The 27,946-nt window shown below is 35.5% G+C and overlaps 1 protein-coding gene across 7 annotated transcripts in view; it reads right to left on the bottom strand.

Annotated features, from left to right (window-relative positions):
* ATRX (ATRX chromatin remodeler) overlaps positions 1-27,946 on the bottom strand; it is a 298,793-nt gene that overhangs the window by 49,906 nt on the left and 220,941 nt on the right. For all 7 annotated transcript variants that reach the window (XM_004777108.3, XM_013048169.2, XM_004777110.3 and 4 more), the window contains 3 exons: positions 21,934-22,087; positions 16,727-16,833; positions 3,032-3,140 (listed from right to left, as the gene is read on the bottom strand). In XM_004777108.3, the coding sequence (XP_004777165.1) occupies positions 3,032-3,140; positions 16,727-16,833; positions 21,934-22,087 (370 nt within the window). The remainder of the gene's footprint in view (positions 1-3,031; positions 3,141-16,726; positions 16,834-21,933; positions 22,088-27,946) is intronic.

Genomic DNA, 27,946 nt, shown 5'->3' with positions numbered 1-27,946 from the left:
TGATGTATAAACAATAAAACAAATTTTATTGCCAGGAGTTAGGGATAGTAGTGAAGTCGGTGGAAAGGAAGGGTATAACTATAAAAGGGTGGTAGGAGAGCAATCTCTGTGATGACAGAATATTTATGTACCTGATTTCAGGGTTGTTACAGGAGTCTCTACATATGTGTTAAAAAAAGTAAAAAACAATGAATACTGTTATGCTGAAAAGAAATTAAAAAAACAATCTTATGTTTAAGATAAGAATATATGTACATATATACACTCACACATACATATACACAAAAGTGTATATTCACATGTGTTGTGTATATATAGAGAATATTCATTGTTTTACTGTCCTTATGAAACAGAAAGATATACACTCCTAAATTTAATATTCAGTAACATTTGTTAATAATACTATAATTCAATTTATCATTTGAATTATATTTCTTGTATCATTTAGAATTTTTCAACTGTGTATTACCAAGGAGTATAATTAAAACATCTTATACCTGTGAGATAAAAAAAAAAAAAGCTATATACTTTGAACTAGTGTCAATTTCTTGGTTTTGAAATTATAGGTATATAAAGGAAAATTACATGAAGTGTTCACAGGACCTCTTTGTACTATCTTTACAAGTTCCTGTGAATCTATAATTATTTTTAAATAAAAAGTTTAAAAAAAAAACAATATTAAAGCTAACCAGGGACTAAGGCTGTTGAAAAAAAAAACTTCCTGGTCTCACAATACAACATTAGAAATGGTCATTATCTTTAAAGTTTACCTTAATGTGTCTTTTCAACTGCTTTACCATAAAAACATTTATTCTATTTCCTGACAATTACTGAGTCATGAGAAAACAAAATATAGATAGACAAATACGATCTCTAAAATTTATGGATTTAATCTCAACAGGTTTAGCTACTCAACAGTAACCCATCAAATACATACATATACACACACACACACATAAAATGGGAGGAAGGAGAGGGAAAGAGGGAAAATGAGAAGATGAATCTGAATCAGATACTTTTTAGTCTATGTTTAGGGGAGTTAATTGGCTAGTGTTTCACCAAAATGACAGCACAGCATCCAAATTTCAATGTTGTTCCCCATTGGTCATCAAATACTAATGTTATGGGAAAATCACATGCTACTGTTATATTTACAAATTTGGGAAACTGAACAAGTGGAAGGTTTAGTTTGTTTGACAAACTAGATGAGGGTTACAAAATACAATTACTTCACACTCATGCAGAAACAGTAAATTTTTAGGAACATGGCAAACAAAATACAAAAATGAACTTACTCTGTTAATAGTTATTTAATAATATGTTTTTATAACTTTACTGTACTCAACCATTCCTTTTTAGGATCTCCCAGAGTGTATGGATTTTAAATATATATATTTCAATTATTCTATTTAAGATATTCTATAAGGTAACTGAATATATTCTTCTAACTGGAATTTCTCTAGCCTTAACCCTAGGTGCAGCTCAGGACTCTGCTAGAAATAAAACATGTTTTACATACACAGTATAGTATCTTTTATGCTTTAAAACATTGACTAAGGCATACTCTGGCCTTGTCATTAAACTAAGCCCATCTTCAACATTTTCTGAAAGATCATGCTTTCACACATGTATGGATATGTGTGCATATGTTTCTACATATGTATACATATTAATTTTTGTCTTTCAAATGCAGTTCAAGTCTGTTAATTGCTAACAGGTAAAACCAGCAACAACAACACATATACAACACACCTCATATCTACAGTGGTTTAAAATATATGACTCAAATCTCTGCAGAAGATAAAAAGATGAAGAATACTTTAACTTTAAAGCTTCTATCAGATTTGTCACCAAAGATGATATAAAAATGGTCAATATGTACATGAAAAGATGCTTTGTACCAATTATTAAGGAAAGGCAAACTAAAGTCACATGAAATACCATTACATATCAGAATTGGTGAAATAATTAAAACAAACAAACAAACAAACACAACAATACCAAGTGCTGACAGGGATGCAGGGCAACTGGAACTCTCATACACTGCTGATGGGAATGCAAAATTGTACAACTACTTTGGAAAACTATGTGGCAGTTTCTACAAAGCTAAACACAAACTTATCATACAACCCAGCAATTGCACTCCTAGAAATATCAATGGGTCACACGAGAATTTACACATGAGAGCACCTCCAATTTTAACTCCCAAACCTGGGAACAACTCTTTCAAGTGGAGATGCCTAAACAAACTGTAATACATCCATATAATGGAATACTACTCAACAATAAACAAACTATTGACATATGCAATAAAATGGATAAATCTCAAATATTTTGCTATATGAAAGAAGTAAGACTCAAAAAGCTCTAATCTAACTCTATAATTCCATGAGTTAATTTCTTGAGAGGTAATGAAAACATTTTATATCTTGACTCTATCTTGTATTTGTCAAAAATTGTAGAAATATATACTATAACAAGTGAACTTAACTATTTGTAGATTTTTTTGAAGATTTTATTTATTTATTTGACACAAAGAGAGAGATCACAAGTAGGCAGAGAGGCAGGCAGAAAGGAGTGGGGGAAGCAGGCTCTCCACTAAGCAGAGAGCCCGATGCGGGGCTCAATCCCAGGACCCTGAAACCACAACCTGAGCCAAAGGCAGAGGCTTAACACACTGAACAACCCAGATGCCCCAACTGTTTGTAGATTTTTAAAAAGTTTTTGGATTTTTTAAAAAATGGATTTTATTTACTTGAAAGAAAGAGAGTGCAAGTGCAACAGAGGATGAGCAGGGGGTGGGAGGGCCGCGGAGGGATGAGCAGACTCTGAGCTGAGCATAGAACCCAATAAGGGGTTTCATCTCATGACCCTGAGATCATATCCTGAGCTGAAATCAAGAGCTGGCCACTTAAGCGACTGAGCCACCCAGGCATCCCAGATTTAAAATTGTTTTTAAAAAATTCTCTGTACAAAAACAAAAACAAAACAAAACAAAAACCTCTCTGTACAAACAAAAAATGTTTCCTACCTCACATTAGTTTCATCATTAAATTCTTCAGCCCATTTTTTCCTTGATTGTGCAGTAGTAGAACCATCTAAACGGTAATAGTCAATGTTTCGCAGCCACTTCCCTTCACCTGAAAATTTAGTAAGAAAAGAAAAGAGATATCTGATATATATTGTTCTGCCAGTAATAATAGATCTTCCCTGCTCACCATTTAAGATCTGGTTATATATATTTTAATAGCATAGTGAAATACAAATTTTTAAAATTTTTTTTATTATTATTTATTTGATAGACAGAGATTACAAGTAGTCAGGCAGGCAGGGAGAGAGAGGAGGAAGCAGGCTCCCTGCTGAGCAGAGAGACCGATGTGGGGCTTGATCCTAGCACCCTGGGATCATGACCTAAGCCAAAGGCAGAGGCTTTAACCCACTGAGCCACCCAGGTGCCCCTAAATTTTTTTAATCAAGTTGTAATTCACTATATTAACAAATAAATTCCCACAGATTTATTTCTAACAGATACTGAATAGCAAAGGTACTTTGAAAAAGTATTTCATCTATATGTGAATTTCATAAAAGATTTCCTTGATTAGAAACCTTTAAAACTGTCAAAAGAATATGGTTAAACTGAATTATGTTCATGAAGCTTACTTTTAATTAAATCTGTAAATGGCCAGGTTTCCTCCCTTATTAACAAGTTGATACTGATCAACTTTTGGACAGTGAGATGAGAATTTACCCAAGACTTACACATTAAAACTAAAATACCAAATTAAGTACTAAAGACATTTTTCTATTTTATGACATAATTTCCATCCCAGTTCTTTTAATTGTAAACATTGTAAATTGTAAACATAAAACATTTACAATTGTAAAATTATAAAAGTAATACTACTTTTTCCCCTCCAGAGTCACATCAAAGAATCTTAACATAAAAACAAGTTCATAAAACTGAGATTTAGATCTTTCAGCAAACTTTTTACTTAAATTTAGTACCTCCCTTAAAAGGTTCTTTTCACCATGTTTCTTACTTACCCATATCTTTACTTATACTGAAAACACAGAATATCCTTGCTGAAAATTTGACAATTGGTAAGAAAGTCTATTTATTTATTCGTGATTTTTATTTCTTTCAATTGAAAAAAAAGCATACACACAGCTAAGGAAAAAAGAATTTGAGACAGATGGCTGGATAAAAAAAGAGTCTGGAGTCACATTTCCATTAACTGTTTACCCAAACAGGATAATTATTAAAGCTAATTTGCTAATCATAAATAAAATACGATGTTAATATTTTTAAAGTATTTCAACATACTCACCTTTCTCTGATAATACAAAAGAATAATCTACACACTACTTCTGTGAATCCAACACTTAAAAAGTGAAAAAGTCAGCAGAGGTCAGTCACCAAAATGGATTGTTTCTAAAAATCCCAGGTTTTTAAAATGAGCTGATATAAGAAAAAAGCCCCTTAGAACAGTGCCTGTCACATAGTAATTAAGCTCACTGAGTACTTAATATGTCACCCAGGATCCCACATCAAATTGTATCTGTCTCTACTAGGGCACATTTATATTTGATCATCTCTATAAAATGATTTCCTGTAATACTCCTTGAACCTAGCTCAGTGTCCAGTACACAGTAGTAGTAGTAGTAGTAGTAGTAGTAGTAGTAGTAGTAATGGTGGTGGTGATAAACTGAACTGATTATTAAAACAAATGTTTGTTGAAGATAATTTATTAAATTAAATATAAACTAACAACCGTATGGAAAAATATTTCATCTTGCCAGTGGTAAGAAAATAAAAACTAAAAAAATGACCATTGTTTTTACCCATTAAAGATGGGGAAAATGTAATTACAGTACTATAAGTATAGAGTAAAATGGGCATTTTCCATTTATTCATGATAGTAAAATAAAATGATATAACTTTTCTGGTACTTTGTCTTTCAGATAATGAAGCACTACCAGAACATTATGTTAAAGACATATCAATAAGGAGGGGACTCAGAAACAAAGAAGGGAGTAGTGACAAAGATTAAAAACTGCCAGTATATACCTAGCACTGAAACATTAAGGGGCACATAAAAAAATGCATCACCAGAGCATGATTCTCTATGGAAAATAACTAAAGAATACCCAGGTACGGACAATGTGATACCCTGCCAGATCAGCAAATATTTACTATGGACCTATTACATCTCCAGTTCTGTGAGGGACATCAATAAAGCCTTGCCTGACCAATTTACATATTTTCCCCCAGAACTCCCCATCACCTTTAAAGAATTTCTTTATTTCTCCATTGCATTTTTAAACTATACATTTCCTGTTTGTTTCTTATTGGTCTTCCCTAACAAAAGTATAGCCTCTGGGAGGTTAGGGACCTGTTCTTTTTTGTTAGCATCTTTTTCCTCAGCATCTAGATTGTGCCTTGCACATGGTAGGTACCTTATATTTATAAAATGAAATGAACCCTGGAATACATTATGAGTTCTGTAAACATCTAATTTAAGGTTTGCTAATGAGGCAGTGGCTTAGTGGTGACTCTTAACCCCAGTTAGGAAAGGAGGAGAGATCTCTTCACTTTTTTAGCAACCCAGGCCCAATGTACTAATATTCCATGTAAGATTTTGATTGGGGAAAAAGAGGAATTCTACCTTTTTTACTAGGTAAACATCTCAGTAAACCAATGACAAAGTGTGTCATATTATATTAACTAAAGAGCAAATGCTCCTTTTCATTACTATAGCAACCTAAGCAACCAATGCACCTGTATAAAAATAAAGACACCACCTGCCTAAAATTTACACAGGATGTTATTGGGGTTTTATTACCTAAAAAGTTATTATATTTATTTTTTTAAAGATTTTATTTATTTATTTGACAAAGATCACAAGCAGACAGAAAGGCAGGCAGAGAGAGAGAAAGGGAAGCAGGCTCCCCGTTGAGCAGAGAGCACGATGTGGGGCTCGACCCCAGGACCCTGCGATCATGACCCTTGAGCCAAATGCAGAGGCTTTAACCCACTGAGCTACCCAGGCTCCCCAAAAAGTTATTATATTTAAAATGAATATAAGAGAAAAAATTATCAATATTATCAACAGAATTAGAAAATTAAAATTAAAAACAATAGCATTATATTCCAAGAGTACTCAAGGTACCACCATCAGACAAAAAAGAAGAGATCACAATATATTTTTTCACAGACTAGAACAAAGAATCCTAAAATTTGTACAGAACCATAAAAGACACTTAAAAGTCAAAGCAATCTTGAGAAAGAACAAAGCTGGTGATATCATGCTCCCTAATCTCAAACTACACTACAAAAGATATAGGGGGAAGAGTCAAGATGGTGGAAGAGTAGCAGGCTGAAATGATATCAGGTAGCAGGAGATCAGCTATATAGTTTCTCAAACCATTCTGAACACCTACAAATCCAACAGGGGAATGAAGAAAAGAAGAGCAGCAATTCTAGAAACAGAAAATTGCCTGCGTTCTGAAAGGTAGGATCTGCAGAGAAGTGAATCCAAAGTGAAGGAAGATAGACTGCGGGGTGGCGGGGGAGAGGAAGGGCGGACAGGCAAGAGGCGGAGCAACAGACCACAAAATCTGAACTTTTAAAAGTCTTCTCAGGGAGACAAACCATAAGTGACTCTTAATCTCACAAAACAATCTGAGGGTTGCTGGGGGGAGGGGGGTTGGGAGAAGGAGGGTGGGGTTATGGACATTGGGGAGGGTATGTGCTTTGGTGAGTGCTGTGAAGTGTGTAAACTTGGTGATTCACAGACCTATACCCCTGGGGATAAAAATACATGTTTATAAAAAATTAAAAATTAAAAAAAATGCTAAACAATAAAAAAAAAAAAAAGTCTTCTCCACTGAGGGACATCGCTCCATAGGCGAAGAGGGGGTGGAGCCCTTGCGGGGACAGCATAGTTTCAAGTCCTGCAGGGTCACCAAAGGATCATAGGTGTCTGAGTATCACAGAGTTCCCAGGTATTACAGCAAGGAAGCCAGCTACAGAGACAGAGCCAAGGAGTGAGCTCTCATCTCGGGGTTACCTTAAACAGTGATCCGTGGCACAGTGAGACCACTGCTCTTTGAGCAGGGGCCCCACAAGTGGCAGATCTGGGGAGACCTCCCTGGAAGAGTGACAGTGATCTGCTGGGTTTGGAGACTCCAGGTGGGGCTGTGTGCCAGAAACAGAGACACTTGGTCACAGGCTGGGAGAGTTCAGCACACAGCCAGAGGCCAGGGAGATGGGAGTGACTGAGCGCTTGTCTCTGAGGGCACACTGAGAACTGGGGCCCTGAGCCCTCTGCTCCTCCGGGCCAGAGACTAGGAGGCCACCATTTTAACTTCCGTCCTCCAGAATTCTACAGAAAGCATTCAGGGAACAAAAGCTCCCGGGAGCAAACCCGAGCAGATTAATTAACCAGGCCCCTGGCAAGCACAATGCAATTCCGCCTCCAGCAAAGACACTTGAAAATCACTACAACAGGGCCCCTCCCACAGAAGATCAGCAAGAAATGCAGCCAAGACCAAACTCACTTATCAAGGAGAACAGTAGAATTACAGAGGAGGAGAAAGCAAAGCATGGAATTCATGGCTTTCTCCCCATGATTCTTTAGTCTTGCAAAGCTAATTAATTGTTTTAATTTTATTTTTTTCTTATTCTAATTTCTTTTAACTTTTACTCTTTCCTCTTTTACATCTTAACTAGTTTATCTTAACAATACCTTTCATTAAAATTATCTTTTTGAGACTTCATCTTTATAGTCATATTTTATCCATGATTATATCTAACTTTATTTTTTGTATAAACATAGGGTTTTCCTTCTAAAAAATTTTGGGATACAACTTCTTCTAATAGATCAAAATATACCCTAATTCTAGCACAGGGCTTTGTTCTAATCTCCAGCTAGAGAAAATTCTCTCCACTTTCTTTTTCTTTCTTTTCCCAACCAACTTATCAACTTCTTTTTTAGAATTTTTTAAAAATGTTCATCTTTACAGTCATATTCCATCCCTTCATCATGTTTACCCTTATTTTTGTGTGTGTGCATGTGTGTGTGTGTGTATATATACACACACACACGTTTTTCTTCCTTTAAAATTTTGCGAGGTAGTTTCTGCTAAGAGACCAAAGTACTCCCAAAATTAAGTGGGTGGCTCTGTTCTAATCCCCAGTCTAATATCTATATTTTCTTTTTTTTAATTTTTTTGAACTTCTTTTTACCCCTTTCTCCCCTCCCCACAATTTGGGGTCTCTTCTGATTTGGTTAACACACTTTTTTTCTGGGGTCTTTGCCACCCTTTTAGTAATTTATTCTCTCCTTCATATATTCTTATCTGGATAAAATGACAAGGCGGCAAAACTCAACGCAAAAACAACAACAACAACAACAAAATACAAACAAACAAACAAAAAACAAGAGGCAGTACTGAAGGCTAGGGACCTAATCAATACGGAGATTGCTAATACGTCAGATCTAGAGTTCAGAATGAGGATTCTCAAGGTGCTAGCTGGGCTTGAAAAAGGCATGGAAGATATTAGAGAAACTCTATCTGGAGAAATAAAAGCCCTTTCTGGAGAAATAAAAGAACTAAAATCTAACCAAGCTAAAATTTAAAAAGCTATTAATGAGGTGCAATCAAAAATGGAGGTTCTCACTGCTAGGATAAATGAGGGAGAAGAGAGAATTAATGATATAGAAGACCAAATGACAGAGAATAAAGCTGAGCAAAAGAGAGACAAACAACTACTGGACTACGAGGGGAGAATTCGAGAGAGAAGTGATACCGCAAGCCAAACATTAGCATAATTGGGATTCCAGAAGAAAGAGACAGGGAAACAGAAGGTATATTGGAGCGAATTTTTGTAGACAATTTCCCTAATATGGCAAAGGGAACAAGCATCAAAATCCAGGAGGTGCAGAGAACCCCCCTCAAAATCATTAAGAATAGGTCCACACCCCATTATCTAATAGTAAAACCTACAAGTCTTAGTGACAAAGAGAAAATCCAGAAGAGAGTCCACGACAAAGTCTGTAACATACAATGGTAAAAATAGTAGATTGGCAGTGGAATTACCCACAGAGACCTGGCAGGCCACAAAGAACTGACATGATATATTCAGAGCACTAAATGAGAAAAACATGGAGCTGAGAATACTATATACAGCTAGGCTATCACTGCAAATAGAAGGGAGAGATAAAAAGCTTCCAGGACAAACAAAAATTAAAAGAATTTGTAAACACCAAACCATCTGTACAGGAAATATGGGACAAACAACTTAAAACTCCTGTAATGATTTCTTTACTCTCTAAGAGAGATTTATATATAAAATTAATGGACATTAAATTAAAAAAATTTTGATGAGTACCTAACAGCTATTCTGCCAATGACTAGTAAACACAGTTGTAGTTTGTCCCATATCTCTTACCAGTTATTTAAAATTTGTATTTTTAATAGAAGACAGAGAAATCAGAAAGATCTGGTGCAAAACAAAACAAGCAAAACTCCTGTTTTACCTAACCTCCAGTAGCAGCTGGCTATGTAACTTCTTATACTGTGGTTAAAAAACAAAAAACGGGCGCCTGGGTGGCTCAGTGGTTAAAGCCTCAGCCTTCAGCTCAGGTCATGATCTCAGGGTCCTGGGATTGAGCCCCGCATCGGGCTGTCTGCTCCATGGAGAGCCTGCTTCCTCCTCTCTCTCTCTCTCTCTCTCTCTCTCTCTCTGCCTGCCTCTCTGCCTACTTGTGATCTCTGTCAAATAAAAAAATAAAATAAAATAAAATAAAATTTAAAAATCTTAAAAAAAAAAACAAAAAAACCCCAAAAACAACAAAAATCCCCACCACCATAAAATTTACCATCTTAGCCATTTTAAGTATATAGTTCAGTTGTGTTGACAGATCTCCAGAACTTTTTATACTTGCAAACTGGAACTCTATACCCACTAAACAACAACTTCCCATTCTTCCCTTCCCCACAGTAAGCACTCTTCTACTTTCTCTGTGTATCTGACTACTTTAGATAAGTGAAGTAATGAAATAATAAATGAATTTACACAGTAGTCACCTTTTTTGTGCTGGTTTATTTCACTTAACATAATATCGACAGGGTTGTAACATGTGACAGGATTTCCTTCAAGAGCTGAAAAATATTCCACTGTATATATACCACATTTTGTTTATCCATTCATCCACCAATATACACTTGGATTCTTTCTACCTTTTCATTATTGTGAATAATGTGGCTATGAATATGAGTGTACAAATATCTTAAAACCAGCCTTTCAGGGATGCCTGGGTGGCTCTGAAAGGGTGGTTTTAAGATATAAGTTGGTTGGGCCACTGCCTTCAGCTCAGGTCATGATCCCAGCGTCCTGGGAATCGAGTCCCGCATGGGGCTCCTTACTCAGTGGGGAGCCTGCTTCTCCCTCTGCCTGCTCTGCCTGCCGCTCCCCCTGCTTGTGCGCGTGTGCTCTCTCTAATAAATAAATAAAATCTTTAAAAAATATATCCTTTCAATTCTTTTCAGTATATACCCAGAAATAGTGTTGTTGGATCATTTAATTCTAGTTTTAATTTTTTGAGGAACTGCCATAAGGATTTCCACAGTGGTTGTATCATTTTATAATCCCACCAAGAGTGTGCAAATGTTCCAAATTCTCCACATCATCACCAACGTGTTATTTACAGATTTTGACAGTAGCCATTCTAATAACGTAAGGTTATATCTCATTGTGGTTTTTATTTGTATGTTTCTCTAGATCATTTGTATATTATCGTTTAGAGAAATGTCTATTTGAATCTTTTGCCCATTTTTTGAATCAGGTCATCCATTTGTTATTGAATTATAGTAGTTCTTTATGTACTCTGAATATTAACCCCTCTCAAGATACATGATTTGCAAATGTTTTCTCCTATTCAGTAGGTTGCTTTTTCACTCTGAAAATGTTAAATTTCATGTTAGGTATATTTTACAATAGTGTTGATGATGATGATAAAAACTATCCACAAGAAAAACCCAGGTCCAGATGGCTTCACTGCTAAATTTTGGCAAACATTTAAAGAACTCATACCAATTCTTCCCAAACTCTTTCAAGAAACAGGGAAAGGGGGGCACCTGGGTGGCTCAGTGGGTTAAGCCGCTGCCTTTGGCTCGGGTCATGATCTCAGGGTCCTGGGATCGAGTCCCGCATCAGGCTCCCTGCTGAGCAGAGAGCCTGCTTCCCTCTCTCTCTCTGTACCTGCCTCTCCATCTACTTGTGATTTCTCGCTGTCAAATAAATAAATAAAATCTTTAAAAAAAAAAAGAAACAGGGAAAGGAAAATTTTGAACTCATTAAATGAGGCCAATATTAGCCTCATATCAAAACCAGACAAAAATATTAAAAGAAAACAAAGCTGAAAACTAGTTATATCTTATGAATAAGAATGCACGAATACTCAACAAAATACTAATAAAAAGAATCCAGGAACATATAAAGACAATTATACACCATAACCAAGTGGGATTTATCCCAAGTATACAAGGTTGGTTTAACATCTGACATTCAAGGTAATGAACTAAATCAGTAGAATTTTTAAAAAACCAGTATGATCAACTTAAAAGATGAGAGAAATCATTTAACAATATCCAACACCATTCATGATTAAAAAAAAAAAACACTTAAAAAGCTGGAAATAGAAGGGAATTTCTTCAACTTTATAAACAGCATTATGAAAAAACTACAACTAACACCATACTAATGGTGAAAGAACAGATGCTTTTCCCCCAAGATTAAGAACAAGAAAAGGATGTTTGCTCTTGCCACTTCAACGCTGTACTAGAGGTCCTAACCTGGAAACTGGGCAAGAAAAAGAAATAGAAGTAATCCACATTGGATATGCAAACGACATAATCCTGTATATGGAAACTCCTTTAAATAACCACTTAAATTCTTTCTACAGTTACATTGTTAGTGTATAGAAAAGCAACAGATTTCTGTGCATTGATTTTGTATCCTGCTGCATTACTGAATTGCTATATGAGTTCTAATAATTTGGGAGTGAAATCTTTTGGGTTTTCCACATAAAGCATCAGGTCATCTGCGAAGAGAGAGAGTTTGACTCTTTGCCAATTTGAACACCTTTTTATTTCTTTTTGTTGTCTGATTGCTGTTACTAGGACTTCAAGTACTATGTTGAACAACTGTGGCGAGAGTGGGCATCACTGCCATGTTCCTGATTTAAGGGAAAGACTCTAAGCTTTTTCCCCACTGACAATGATATTCACTGTGGGCTCTTCACAGATGGTTCTTATGAAACTGAGGAATATTCCCTCTATCCCTACACTCTGAAGAGTTTTAATCAAGGAAGGATGCTGCATTTTGTCAAATGCTTTTTCTGCATCAATTGAGAGAACCGCATCGTTCTTATCTCTTCTCTTATTAATGTGTTCTATCACATGATTGATTTGCAAATGCTGAACCACCCTTGCATCCCAGGGATAAATCCCACCTGGTCATGATGGGTCATCCTTTTAATGTACTGTTGGATCCTACTGGCTAGGATCTTGTTGAGAATTCTGGCATCCATATTCATCAGGGACTGGCCTATACTCTCCTTTTAGATGGTGTCTTTGCCTGGTTTTGGGATCAAGGTAATGCTGGCTTCATAGAATGAGTCTGGAAGTTTTCCTGCTGTTTGTATTTTTTAAAACAGCTTCAAAAGAATAGGTGTTATTTCTTCTTTAACTGTTTGGTAGGATTACCTGGGCCCTGGACCCTTGTTTTTTGGGAGGCTTTTGATCACTGGTTCAATTTAGTTACTGGCTATTGATATTTACCCCAAAGATACAGATGTAGTGAAAAGAAGGGGAACATGTACCCCCATGTTCATAGCAGCAATGTCCAAAATAGCCAAACTGTGGAAGGAGCCAATATGTCCTTCAGCAGATGAATGGATAAAGATGTGGTTAATATATACAATGGAATATTACTCAGCCATCAGAAAGGATGAATACCCACAATTTGCATCGACATGGATGGAACTGGAGGAGCTTATACTAAGTGAAATAAGTCAAGCTGAGAAAGACAATTACATGATTTGACTTATATGTGGAACATAAGGAACAGCACGGAGGACATTAGGAGAAGGTAGGGAAAAATGAAAGGTGTGAAATCAGAGAGGGAGACAAACTATGAGAGACTATGGACTCTGGGAAACAAACCGAGGGTTTCAGAGGAGAGGGGGTTGGGGGGAATGGGTTAGCCCTGTGATGCGTATTAAGGAGGGCACGTATTACATGGAGCACTGGGTGTTATACACAAACAATGAATCATGGAACACTACATCAAAAACTAATGAAGTACTGTATGGTGACTAACATAATAAAAAACAAAAAATAAAAAATAAATAAGAATATTCACTTAAAAACTATTAGGACTAATAAAGGAGTTAATATACAAAACTCATTTTTTAAACATTTGCAGTAACTATCCAAAAATATAATTAAGAAAATTGCATTTACAATATCAAAAAGAATAAAATAAGTAAGAATAAGTATACACTAAAAACCACAAAATACTGGTGAAAGAAAATTAAAAACCTAAACAAATGCTAAAACTTTCTATGTTCATGGATCAGAAGATTTAATACTGTTAAGATGGCAATACTTCCTAAAATGAAATACAGATTCAATGTAATCCCTTATCAGAATCTTATTTTTTTAAAGATTTTATTTATTTATTTGACAGACAAGATTTTATTTATTTATTTATTTATTTGACAGAGATCACAAGTAGGCAGAGAGGCAGGCAGAGAGAGAGAGGAGGAAGCAGGCTCCCTGCTGAGCAGAGAGCCTGATGCGGGGCTCGATCCCAGGACCACAGGATCATGACCTGAGCTGAAGGCAGCGGCTTTAACCCACTGAGCCAGATCACAAGTAGACAGAGAGGCAGGCAGAGAGAGAGGGAGGAAGCAGGCTCCTGGCTGAGCAGAGAGCCCAATGTGGGGCTTGATCCCAGGGCCCAGATATCCTGACCTGAGCTGAATGCAGAGGCTTTAACCCACTGAGCCACCCAGGCACCCCTCCCTATCAGATTCTTTATCATAATCCCTATGCTGATTTCTCTGTAGAAATCTACAAGGTGATTCTAAAATTCATATGGAATTGCCAAGGACCCAGTACAGACAAAACAATCTTGAAGAGGAACAAAGTAGGGGGACTCATGTTCAAAACTTACATAGCGACTCCTCTGATGGATCTAGGTAAAGAAAATTGAAAACCTTCTGCTATAAACATCAAGGGTGCTATGCTAAGTAAAATAAGTCAGTCAGAGAAAGATAAATACCATATGATCTCATTCATATGTGGACTTTCAGAAAGAAAACACATTAACATGGCATGGGGGGAGAGGTAAAGAAACCCTAAGAGACTCTCAAAGATAGAGATCATACTGAGGGCTGCTGGAGGGAGGTGGGTTGGGGATGGGCTAGACGAGTGATGGGTATTAAAGACCTGGGTGTTGCATGTAAGTGATGAATCACTGAATGGTACTCCAGAAACCAATATTGCACTGTATGATAACTAAAATATAAAGAAAAAAGAGTAAAAAAAAAACCCCTCTGGAAAGGATTCACCATTTTACACGCTATTAAGAATTTGTGATTTGTAATTCATGGAAAGAGATCAAATATCAACATTAACAGGAGTCTGCAAGAAGTTGAATCCAACCCTCATGGATGACTTTAAGAGAAGTAACTGCAGATGTGGTTGTAATAGCAAGAGAACTAGAAGTAGAAGTGAAGCCTGAAGAAAGAACTGAATTGCTATAATGTCATGATAAATCTTGAACAGGTAAGGAGTTGCCTCATAGGTGAGCAAACAAAGTGTTTTTTTGAGGTGGAATCTATGCCTGGTGAAGATGCTGTGAAGATTACTGAAATGACAACAAAAGATTTAGAATATAAACTTATTTGATAAAGTAGCAGCAGGGTTTGAGAGGACTGACGTTACTCCAATTTTGAAAATAGTTCTACTGTGGGTAAAATGTTACCAAACAGCATTGCATGCTACACAGAAATCATTTGTGAAAGGAAAGGTCAATTGATACCGCAAACTTCACTATTGTCTTTCTTTAAGACATTGCCACAACCACCTCAATCTTCAGCAACCACCACCCCGATAAGTAAGCCAACATCATGGCAAAATCCTCCAGCAGCAAAAAATTACAACTCACTGAAAATTCGGATGATGGCATCTATTAGCAATAAAGTATTTTTTAATTAAGGTATACACATTTTTTTAGCTATAATGCTATTGCACACTTAAAAGACTACAGCATAGTGTAAATACTTCTATATGTACTGGGAAACCAAAAAAAAAAAAAAACTAATTTGACTCCCTTTATTAAAGTATTCACATTATTGTGGCGGTCTGGAACCAAACCCGCAATACCTCTACGGTATACTTGTAATAAAACGAAACAAAACAGAAGGTAAGTGTTGGTGAAGATGTGGAGAAACTGGAGCCCTTGTAAACGGCTTGTGGAAATGTAAAATAGTGTAGTCAGTGGAAAACAGTTTACTGGTTCCTCAGTAAGTTAAAATTACTATATGACCTAACAATTCCATTCCTAAGTATATATCTGAAAGAAGTGAAAACAGAGGCTTAAATAAATAAAAATTTGCATACAAATATTTATCATAGCACCCATAATAGTCAGAAGATGAAACAACCCAGATATCTAGGAATAAATAAATGGATAATCAAAATGTGGGTATTATCCATACAATGGAATATTATTAGCTCTTTTTTGTTTTTCAAAATTGAGCTAATTTAATATTGTGTTATTCCTAAAGTAATGGTCAAAGAATGATGATGAGTAATCTGGATACTTTTTTCTTGTATTGTCTCCTAGGAAAACTTTTTTTGTTGTTGTTAATTTTATTTTTTTTTTCAGTGTTCCAAGATTCACTGTTCATGTACCACACCCAGTGCTCCATGCAGTATGTGCCCTCCTTAATACCCACCACCAGGCTCACCCAACCACCACCCCCCCCTCCAAAACCCTCAGTTTGTTTCTCAGAATCCACAATCTCTCATGGTTCGTCTCCCTCTCCAATTTCCCCCGACTCACTTATCATTAGCTCTTTAAGGCCTAATGAATGAAGTGCTGACATATGCTACATGGAAGAACTTTGAAAACATACTATGTGAAAGAAGCCAGTCCCAAAATACTACATATTATATGAATCCATTCATATGAAAGTTTCAGAATAGGTCAAACTGTAGAAATAGAGAGTAGATTCATTAGTGACTGCTTAAGATCTGAAGAAGCAGAAGGCAGGGGTAGGAGAGTAATAGCTAAAGGGTACAAGGTTTCATTGGTGGTGATTAAAAAGGAGAAAATTGTAGTGACAGTTGCACAACTCTATGAAAATACTAAAACCACTGAATTGTTTACTGAAAATGGATGAACTGCATGATATGTGAATTATCTCAATAAAGCTCTTTATAAGAACAAAAAAATCTTACTTCATGTTATAATTGCAATAATAAAGACCATATTTATATAGATAAGGATAAGAATAATGTGCAGAAAAATGGATATATTAAAGTTGTGTGTCTGGGGAGTATTTTTTCTTTTATTGTTAAAATGTTTGTATAACATGTTTAAATGAAGGTTTCAAAAAGTTATGATACAGAACTGTTTGTAACTCACCTTTATAAATAAGAGGTTTATCTTTATCTTCTGTCTTTTCCCTACTGGCCAATTCAAGAAAATCTTCAATCAAGTCCAGAGATATGAGAGACTGGCTGAAAACAAGGCTAAAAAACAGATGAGTGTTCATGGATTAGAAGGGTCACGTAGTAAAGATATCACTTCTTCCCAAATTGACTTACAAAATCAACACAATTCTAATCAAAACCACAGTAGGAATTTTGAGAAATTAACTACTATAGTTTATATGGGAATGCTGAGTAGCCAAAACAGAGTAGCCAAAGTAACTTTGAAAGAGAAAAAGTTGGAGGCCTAACTCTACATGATTTCAACACTTAAAAAGCTAGAGTAATCATAATGGTATAGTACTCATTAAAGGACAAACACAAATGGAAGAGAATATAGAGGCCAGATATAGAGCCACACAAAACAGTTAGCTTAATGGTATTTCACAAATTGGCAAAGACAATTCAGTGGAAAAAGGATCTTTTCAACAATGGTCTTGACAGTCTTGGAAAAATTCAACAACCACATGCAAAAAATAAAAATGAACTTTGGCCTAAACCTCCCACTTTATAGAAAAAGTAATTCAAAATGGAGCACAAATCTGATTTTAAAATGTAAAACTGTAGAATGTTTATGAAAACTCCAGGAAGAAAATACTCATAACTTGGGGTTAGACAATTCTTAGATATAACACCAAAAGTATGATCTATGGGGAAAAAAACTGATAAAGTAGATTTCATCAAAATTAAAAACTTTTAGTGTACAAAAGAAACTATTTAGAGAATATGAGAAAAAAAGTGTTAACTATTAAAAGTATTTCAGTAATTTTAGGCTTGTAAACATTCTAAAATACTTTGTTGTTCCATTTCAAACATATCTGCAGATTGCTGATTCTCCATCCGAGTAGTTTTCTAACTCCTGTTTTGAGCCATGAAAACCATTTGTTCACATTAAGTTTTATGTGGTATTAAAATGTAATAAATAATTTCAGGTGCACAATATAGTGACTCAGGACTTGTATACAACAACCTGGTGCTCATCACAACAAGTACACTCTTTAATCCTCATCATCTATTTAACATGAAACTAACATTACACTGTATGTTAACTAACTAGAATTTAAATTAAAACTTTGAAAAATATATGTAAGATACATATACATAGAATATAAATAAACAAATAATAAAAGGGCACCTGGGTGGCTCAGTTGGTTAAGTATCTGACTCTGGTTTTGGCTCTGGTCATGATCTCAGGGTTGTGAGATCGAGCCTCAGGTCAGGCCCCATACTCAGCTGGGAGTCTGCTTGAGATTCTCTCTCCCTTTCCTTCTGACTCACCTTCCAACCACCCCACTCACACTCTCTCAAATAAAAAAAAATCTTTTTAAACAAAGCAGAGTGCTTCAGGCCTTGGGGAGAGAAGAAGGTAAAAGTGTCACTGGCCCCTCAGCCTCTGCTCTAGCCTTCTCTTTTCACCAACTTTCATGGCCTCTGAAAAACAGTGCAAAAACCACTGCTCTCATCTATCCCATTGGTGAGAAGTAGACATAATTTTAAACAGGAAATGAAAAACTCTAGAAAGAGAATAAAGGATAAAGGAGGGCTCATTCTCTCCCCTATATATGCAAAAAAAGTAGGTCAGTATACAAGGAACTAGACACCTGTCCAAGCATACTGTTTGGTATTATTTGATTCTGAAAGTTGTACTATAGGAGAGAGATGCTTTTATGACTCCAGAAGATCCTTCAACATTCACTGCTTGAAGTCTTCAGATTTAGTAGTAGAACTAAAAAGAACAACTCAAGTTATGAAACAGCTGTTGGGAGTTTATAACATGTGCACTGGCTATTGTATAGGACTTCCTAAACTCCGCACTATGCGGTTCTACTGTCTCCCAGTTGGTACTCCTAGAATACTGGTAAGGAAATTATCTCTTCCTAGTACTCAGTTTAAATGACCAACAGTCTTGATCCCTCAATAGATTATTTTTCCTAGAATCAAACACTTTATTGAATTAATTCTTTTTGAGCTACAAATTAAGTTTTCAGCAGCTCCTATAACTCAGAAACTTAAATTCTTAGAAATACTAATTATTTATTTAATTGGAATTAATCTGGAATTTGGGGTACTATTCTGGAAAAAGGCTGACTTGAGCCTGCATTAAAGCTGGTTCTGGGAACCACTGAGCTCAGAAAAATCTCACTATGAGAAAGGTGTTATTAGGACTAACTGGCTACATACTATTGGTTATCTCTTAATTTTTTCTAGTTGCAGATAAGATGAACAACTACTGCCCTAACTGGTAATAATTTTCATCCTTGTATAAACTATTTTGGCTTTATGTATTTTATTAATGACCCATATAAAAATATAGAAGCAATACAAATCAAATTCATACATACCAAAAAAACTAGAAATTAAAATTCAACCAAAATTTAATGCTTAAATGACATAAAATAAGTGAGAAGGGCTGGGCTGAATCCAATAGTATACTGGAATTAGCTGTAACTTGCTTTAAATAGGAAATTGGATTGGTAGCCTTTCTTCCCACTACTGTTGGTAGCTTAAGATTGGCCACAGTTGAGAGTAGTTTATCATGGTTATCAGCAAATGCCACAAATTAGGGCTTAACGTGCTTCTTTGCTTTCTCTGTTATCATTTTTTGGAAGTCAGTTGTCAAACATTTATCAACACACCACTGGCTAAAAAATCACTAAAATTCATTTATCTCTTGCCTCATGAAATATCAAGTTTTCACTTGGGTCAAAAGATCAACTGCACAAATAGAGAATACATGAATCTGATTTGACACCAGTTCTTCTTTAAAAAAAAAAATGAGTCTCAGTTGACCGTAAGTTTAATATGAACTAACAGTGTTATTTAGATGTTAGAAAACCTCTCTATTGGATTGCATGGATGGGAGTACAGGGTCTAGAATAAAGAAGAACCAGTTTCACTACAACTCTGTGTTAATCAAAACTCAGCTGAAGTATTTTGTTTACTATGACCATATCTTGAGATGGGTGCTAAAAAACTGAAGTATGTTCAAGACCATATGGTCAGGACTGAAACTGCCATACAAAGAATAGATCAACGAACTCAGAAAAAAAGCTAAGAGTGACATGAGAGATGAACCCACTATTTTTTGAAGAAGAGACAATTGAAACCGTAGTACTGATGTCTGCCACCCACACTGAAAGGTATCAGGAAAATAAGATGAACAGATAAACAGATATGTATGTTATGTAATAAAGAAAGTACAACATAATACGGAATACAGTATAGATTCTAGGTGACAGGTATATGAATATTCACTGTAAAATTCTTTCTGCTTTTTTTATGTTTGAAAATTTCCACAAGAAAATGTTGGACAAATAAAAAATAGTGGTAATCACAGTTATTGAAATGCCATAGTTTTATAGTCCTAACACTGATAATGTCTTTCAGTTGGGACTTATAGCTTAAAAAAAATCACTATGAGTCTTAAAAAAGGCAGTAGATATGTTTAATTTTAAACCATAAGGAAAAAAGCTATAGGGATAAAGTACAAACTAAAGGACATAATTTCTAAAAATATGAAGTATTCAACTATAGGTAGTCTTCTGAAATAGCAAATGTTCTATTATGGGAGAGGTTAGGAGAAGATCTATGATGAACATGGTAGAGGAGATTCTTGCACTGGTTAGGAAATTTTAAAAACACCCAAATCCCTTTCACACTCTTAAAATTTTTGTATGGTACGCAAATAAAAATTTTAAACTACCTACACTGATGGCAGAAAAAAAGCATGAGCATGTCACAGCAATAATCTGAACTTTTAGGAACTCTGAATTCAAATACCCACTTTCTACTTGCATCTCTCATGGGTATTTAATAGGCCTCTGAAACTTAACATGGCCAGAGCAGAATTCTTTACTACCTCTAATAAACTTAGTTCTTCACTACTATTCTCCCTTCTAGTAAATAACACCATGATCCACCAGCCACTGAGTCTGGAAGCCTGGGAGTCATCTTTGACTACTCTCATATTCTTACTGCCCTGCATTAATGTACCAAATCCTATTGCTTCCATTCCAAAACATATCCTTTACCTCCATTACTACTAACTCCATGATAGGTCAGCATCATCCCTTATCTGAACCACTTGTTTCTGTATAAAAAAAAAAAGTGGCAATACACAGCAAAAATAAATTTTAGTGAGTACTTACAAAGTGCAAGGTACAGTGGTTAATAAACTCACTATCCAGTGAAAAGACATACAAGTATGTATATCAGAATGTGTTAATAATAGAGGTATATTAAAAGATGGAACAGAAATATTAGCCATGGATCTATTCTCTTCCCAAGAAAGTTAAAGGAACTAAGTTTGAAACTTTTTAAAATAAAAGGTTCATTTTAAGCTTTATGTTAAATTGTTATTAAAAGAATCACAGATACATGTTAAAAATATTTTACGAACATATGTTGGCATATTGTAACAAACTAAAAAGTCAGCCTGGTTCAAAAATTTTTAATAATTATTTATTTTTTTTATTAACATATAATGTATTATTGGCCCCAAGGGTACAGGTCTGTGAATTGCCAGGTTTACACACTTCACAGCACTCACCATAGCACATACCTTCCCCAATGTCCATAACCCAACCATCCTCTCCCTCCCGCCCCCAACCGTCAGTTTGTTTTGTGAGATTGAATCTCTTATGGTTTGTCTTGGTTCAAAATTTTAAATGTTTTTTGAACTGTAATTTGAAGGATGAAGCCAAGAACAAAAACAAAGGAGAAAGGACAGAGAATAGTTGAAGAGGTGAAATAAAGTCTGAGAGGTACCCACTAGATTTGGGGGTTAAAAGGTCACTGAGTGACTTTAGGGGAAAAAAATCTCAATAAAGTAGTAACCACATTGCATGGATTGAAAAATAATTTTTAAAGATGGTGAAATATAGACATCTACTAGAGACCTGGCTCAAAGAAATAAGTCTGGTGCAACAGCCAGAAAGGGAAAATAGCACTGAAGAAACCACCAAAATATGTACTCAGAACTAGTGGGTGAGAAGGAAGACAGTTGTCTATCACTACACTACTAAAGAAATTACATCTCCAGACAGGAAGAAAACAAAACAGATTTCTTCCAATAAATTGTTTAAACAACAGAAAGGTTATAAAAAGGTTCATTTATATAATAAAAACAGGAGAGAAACTTACACTTTATCCCCAATTTCCTCTGCCATTCGAAGAATTTCAAAAAGAAGTACCATTTTTCCAGAATGTTCTAAAACCTCAGCATCAGCATCTGTAACAAAATCTTTGTACCAGTCTGGAGCTGGGCTGCTTGGATTAGAAGAGGAAGTAGCTTTACCTAAACAAAATAAATGAAACATAAATAAGTAGGCAAATAAGGAAAGAAACTCAAAAGATCCAGAGAGGATTAAGCAAGAGACCTAGAGAAATGGGGAGGAGGGAAGAGGAGGGAAGAGAAGGGAGGAAGAGAGAAGGAGGAAGAGGGAAAAAGGGGATGAGGAGGAAGGAGGGCACCCTCTTGCAAAAAGAGAAAAAAAGACCACCCAAGGAAAGAGAGAGCTTTACTGTATGGAAAAGACACAAGGTGGGGAGTGGAGTAGAGGAGACAAACTGAACTCTAGAAGAGGGAGAGAGAGACAGCGAGTGGAACACACACAAACAGGTATATATGAATGCAAAAGAAGAAAAACATGGGAGGGGGGAGGCAGGCACAACAAGTAAGAGAATTAGCAAGAGAAAGACCCCAAGAAAGTACAACCATGAGAAACAGTGCCTGGGAGCAGGGAATTCAAAAACCCGAGACCCTAAGAGACAACCCCAGGCCCCAGCCGAGAGAGTATAACTCGCAACACAAACCCCAAGAGACAGAGACTGGGAGACAAAAAGATCTAAAGAACCAAAGAGAAACAGACAGAGGCAGGGAGAAGAGGGAGGGAAGAGAAACAGATGGACTCTGAGATCAAGAGAGAAAAGATCTTAGGGGCAGGAAATATTTCACAGTCCCAAGAGAAGTCTGGAAAACAAAAACGGATTCATCCCAGAATGATCATATCATGTTAATTCATTTTGTTATTTTCCCCACAAACTTTGATTATAAAGGATATAAGAAAGTAACACAAAATAATCTATTTAATAACTAAATATAAACAGTTCGATTCAAAATTAGGAATATAAGGTTTACCTGTTTTTGTACCTTCCCTCGATTGCTTTTTAATGCAAAGTATTTTGAGTTTTTACATATTTTTGTTATACATATTTTAAATATTCACAAAAGTATACAAAATATGGTGAATAGCCATGTTCCCACATCCTATCTTCATTAAATTTTACCACTTGCTAAATATGCTTCTGATGCAGCTGACACCTAATATGTGACCATATCAAATCTCATTCTCTTCTTTCCCTTGTGTTTTTCTGAGAGGTACCTAAAATCTAAATTCTATTAAGCTATGTGAAATAAGTCATACTAAGAAAAATAAATACCATAAGATTCTACTCATAAATGGAATTTTAAAAAATGAATAAACAAACAGAAAGCAGGATCAGACCTATAAATACAGAGAAAAAATTGATGGTTGCCATAGGGGAAGGAGTAGGGGTTTGGGCAAAATGGGTGAAGTGGAGAGGAAGATGCAGGCCTCCAGTTACAGAACGAGCAAGCCAAGGGAATCTAAAAACAACAAAGCAAAACAAATGAATAAACAAATAAAAAGCATAATCAGACCTATAAATACAGAGAACAAATTAAGTCACTGAATAAAAGGCACATGATATTGTCAATAAAAGTAAATTAAATTGTAATAGCAATGTGAAAGGACAGATGGCAGCTACACTTGTGGTGAATACAGTGTAATGCATAAACTTGTCAAATAACCAGGTTGTACACCTGGAACTAATGTAATGTTGAGTGTCAATTATACTAAAAAATGTAAAAGAATAAAATAAAATTTATATCAAAATAAATAAAATCCTAAATTCTGTATTTACTATTTCTTTGTATGCTTTTATGTATAACTAAACTGTACATTACCTTTCATGTTTTCAAACTATATGTAAGCAGTACATACTGGTTTTATCTTTCTATGACTTTTCACTAAATGTAGTTTTTCATTTTTCACTCAAAGTGAAACTTATTCAATCATTCTAACTGCTTTGTAGAATTCTACTGCATGAATATTTCATCATTTATTAGCTCTCCTCAGTCATTTCAAAAATACTTAAATTATTTCTAATTTTTGGCTACTATCAAATGAAAAATTTTGTTATATTTTTCTAGAATACTGTCTACTTCATCTAAGTTTTAAATTTTCTGACAAACGTACACTCTGATTTTTAAAATTACCACTTTAAACATAATATAGTCTGTATCAAATATTTCTATTATCATCAAAGGGCCTTAAGAATCTAATTATGCTATTTGTTTTGTGTGTTAACTTTTGCCAGGCTGACTGCTTATTTTGTTGCTAACTTTTTCTAAAGTTAATTGTTCCCTCAGGTATTCTATCATTTTTTTAAAAAGATTTTATTTATTTATTTGACAGAGAGAGACAAAGCAAGAGAGGGAACATAAGCAGAGGGAATGGGAGAGGGAGAAGCAGGCTTCCTGTTGAGCATGGAGCCCAATGCAGGGCTCGATCCCAGGACGCTGGGATCATGACCTGAGCCAAAGGCAGACGCTTAACGACTGAGCCACCCAGGCGCCCCATTCTGCCATTTTTATTTTCATTTCACTTTCAATGTAGCTGTAATACGTGAGAACCCTGGGTAGAGATCATACATCTCCACTCTGCATCTGTTTCTGCCGGGTGCTCTAGGGGATCAACAATGCCAGATGACTTTTGAGGTATTGCAGCTTGAGATTTTTATTTATTATGTATTTTTAAAAGATTTATTTATTTATTTATTTCAGAGAGAGAGAGAGAGAGCGCGCCTGTGAGCATGGGTGAGAGGGGCAAAGGAAGAGAAGAAAGAGAATCTATAGCAGACTCCCTGCTGAGGGAAGAGCCCAACAAGGGGCTTGATCCCACAACCCTGAGATCATGACCTGGGATGAAATCAAGAGTTGGTCCCAAGTTCAATTGACTGAGCTACCCGGGCACTCCGTCATCTTGAGATTTTTAGACCAAGTAACATAAATTCAAATCATAACCTATGTTAGCCCTTGATTATGAATCCAAGGAAACTATTTTTCTCAACCTGGAGACCAGGGTGAAACAGATAAGCTTCCCTGAAATCTCCCTGAATTGCTAGGCAAATTTTTTTTCTATCCAGTTTGTCAATGGACTACATACCCTTTGAAGAGATTCAGCTTTAATCTGGGTTCGAAAAACTTTCCACCTTATACAGGGGTCAAGGCCTTGTATCCTATTCCTGGGTAGGTGAAAACCAAAACTGCTAGTCTCAAGACTAGCATATCCCTAAGGCTTCCACAGCACACGTTCCTGAAATTACTGTTATAATGATCAGTTCCTGGGGTGCCTGGGTGCTTCAGTGGGTTAAGCCTTTGTCTTCGGCTCAGGTCATGATCTGAGGGTCCTGGGATCGAGCCCCACATCGGGCTCTCTGTTCAGCAGGGAGCCTGTTTCTCCCTCTATCTCTGCCTGCCTCTCTGCCTACTTGTGATCTCTGTCAAATAAATAAATAAAATTTTCAAAAAAAGATTAATTTTTTAAAAATTAAAAAATTTTTTAAAAAAAATTATCAGTTCCTCCTTTGTGTCTGGGTCCTGGTGATTTCCACTACTTATAAAGAGCTCATTATGTATTGATATTCAAACCACAATGAACTACTGCTTAAACATGTCACATATTTGCAAGAACCCACAGCTTTCCTTGAATGTTTTATATTATTTTCTCCCCTTTGTCACCTGGAAAACTTCTTTTTATGCTTCACTATCCTTCAGGAATCAAATCAAATTTCATCTTAGAAAGCCTCCTTTGCAAGGCTGGCCCTATGCTGTTGTCTGGGCACTTGAATCATACACAGCTCCTTGTACTATTATAAAACTTTCCCTGATAAGACTGGCTCATTGTTCCTAGACTGTCTGTACAATGTGGTTTGTTCTGAGCAAACCTGTTTTCTTTCTGGGCGTCTGAGATTTGGTAAGAGTCAGGCAGATAGTGTGTTTAAAACACATAAAAAACTTAGGTACTTGGTCTCTAATGAGCTTCCTTGGTAGATAACACTTTATATACACTATCATAACATTTCTGGAGAAATTAGTACATCTTGGGTGACTCCATTGGGAGAAGACTCTTAGAAGGTTATGCCTGGTTTCCTCTGGACTCTACCCCATCTGCTTTTTCCCTTTGCTGATTTTGCTTTGTACCCTTTCATTGTAATAAATTATAGACCTGAATATGACTATATGCTAAGTCTTGTGAATCACTGAATCTGAGGATGGTGTTGGGTGCCACTGACAAACAACTTATCAAGCCAATGTCAAACCAAACTCCTTTCTACAACTGGCAAAAAAACAAATGCCTTTAGGGAATACCCAAATATATAAACCCAAATACACTAAAGGTAATTTAACTAAAGTGAAAATGTTAGCAATAAAAAAATGTTAGCACAAAGTTAGTAAAAATAGTAATTTCTGTGCAAAAGATTCCATTCTAATTTTGATCCTATTGGATATAATCAAATTACTTTACAGTAATGTCTAAAAAAATAAAAACTGATATAGGAAAACAAGGGCTACTCCAGTTAATAAGTACCCAGAATATGTAATTAGAACTTACAAACAGGTATTTTACTTTGAATACTCTTATTTCAATATCCACATGGATTAACTGTTATTTCTATTGTAACTTTGATCATATATATATATATGACAAGAAACAGCACATTAATTAATCAAAGCCACTCCTTAATACCCACTCTGGCTATCACACAATGCTTACAAAGTAAGGCACTAAAGAAGTACAAACAAATAAAAAGCAACAACTTTAACCCTAATTTCTTGAAGTACATTTTTCTAAATATATATTTAACTACCGTATTTGCATCAATATACACTGAAGTTTATAAAGAAAAGCAGCAGTATCATTAAAGTATTATGTATCTATATAGTACTAGTAGTAGAACATTAAGTTCCATGAATGCATTTTATTGACTAATATAACCCAAGCTTCTATAGCAGTGCCTGGACCATATTAAGCACTCAAATAAATATTTGTTGAATGAATAAATGTGGTACGTTAGTGCTAATATTATGGTCCTACATCATGTACAAGGATTCTGTCACAAAAAGTTTATGTCCATATAATAAATTGTATCCATTTTAAAGTGTAAATGCTAACCAATAAAGATTAATCTAAAAAGAGCAAAATATTAAACTGAATACTTTGGTTTTAAATTTAAATTCCATTAATTAGAGTTTAGTAATTCACCAATCTTATATAATACCCAGTGCTCATTACATCATGTGCCCTCCTCCATGTCCATCACCCAGTTACCCCATCCCCACCCCCACTCCCCTCTAGCAAACCTCAGTTTGTTTCCTATGCTTAAAAATCTCTTATGGTTTCTTTCCCTTTCTGATTTTGTCTTGTTTTACTTTTCCCTCCCCTTCCCCTATGATCCTCTGTTTTATTTCTTAAATTCCACGTATGAGTGACAGCATATGATAATTGTCTCTGATTGGCTTGTTTCTCTTAGCACAAAACCCTCTAGTCCCATCTACATCATTGCATATGGCAAGATTTCATTTTTTGATGGCTGAGTGGTATTCTATTATGTATATACATATGTATGTATTCTATTATGTATGTATATTCTTTATCCATTCATCTGTCCATGGACACCTGGACTCCTTCTATAGTTGGCTATTGTGGACATTGCTGCTATAAACACTGGGGTGCAAGTGCTTCTTCAGATCACTACATTTGTATCTTTGGAGTAAATACCTAGTACCGCAATTGCTGAAAATTGAATACTTAGAAGTAGTTTATATATTTATTTACTCATAAAACAAACTGTCCTAATAAAATACTAAAACACAGAAATAGGAATACTGTAAGGTTAACTTAAAAGACTTACTCAAGATGTTGCTTCTGTAAACATTCAGAAAGCTACTGTAAAAAGAATTAGATAGCAACTCTAAAGTAAAAATGAAATACGCAGTTAAAATATTATTATAGCTCCATTGTAGCCATCTACTTATTTAATATCTATTTCATATTCCAAATACAACATT

This window comes from Mustela putorius, unplaced genomic scaffold (genome assembly GCF_011764305.1).
Source record: "Mustela putorius furo isolate JIRA1106 unplaced genomic scaffold, ASM1176430v1.1 tig00003862_pilon_pilon_pilon, whole genome shotgun sequence".
In the NCBI taxonomy this organism is placed as follows: Eukaryota; Metazoa; Chordata; class Mammalia; order Carnivora; family Mustelidae; genus Mustela; species Mustela putorius.
Note: the sequence above shows the minus strand (reverse complement) of the source record. Positions and strands in the feature narration are given on the sequence as shown.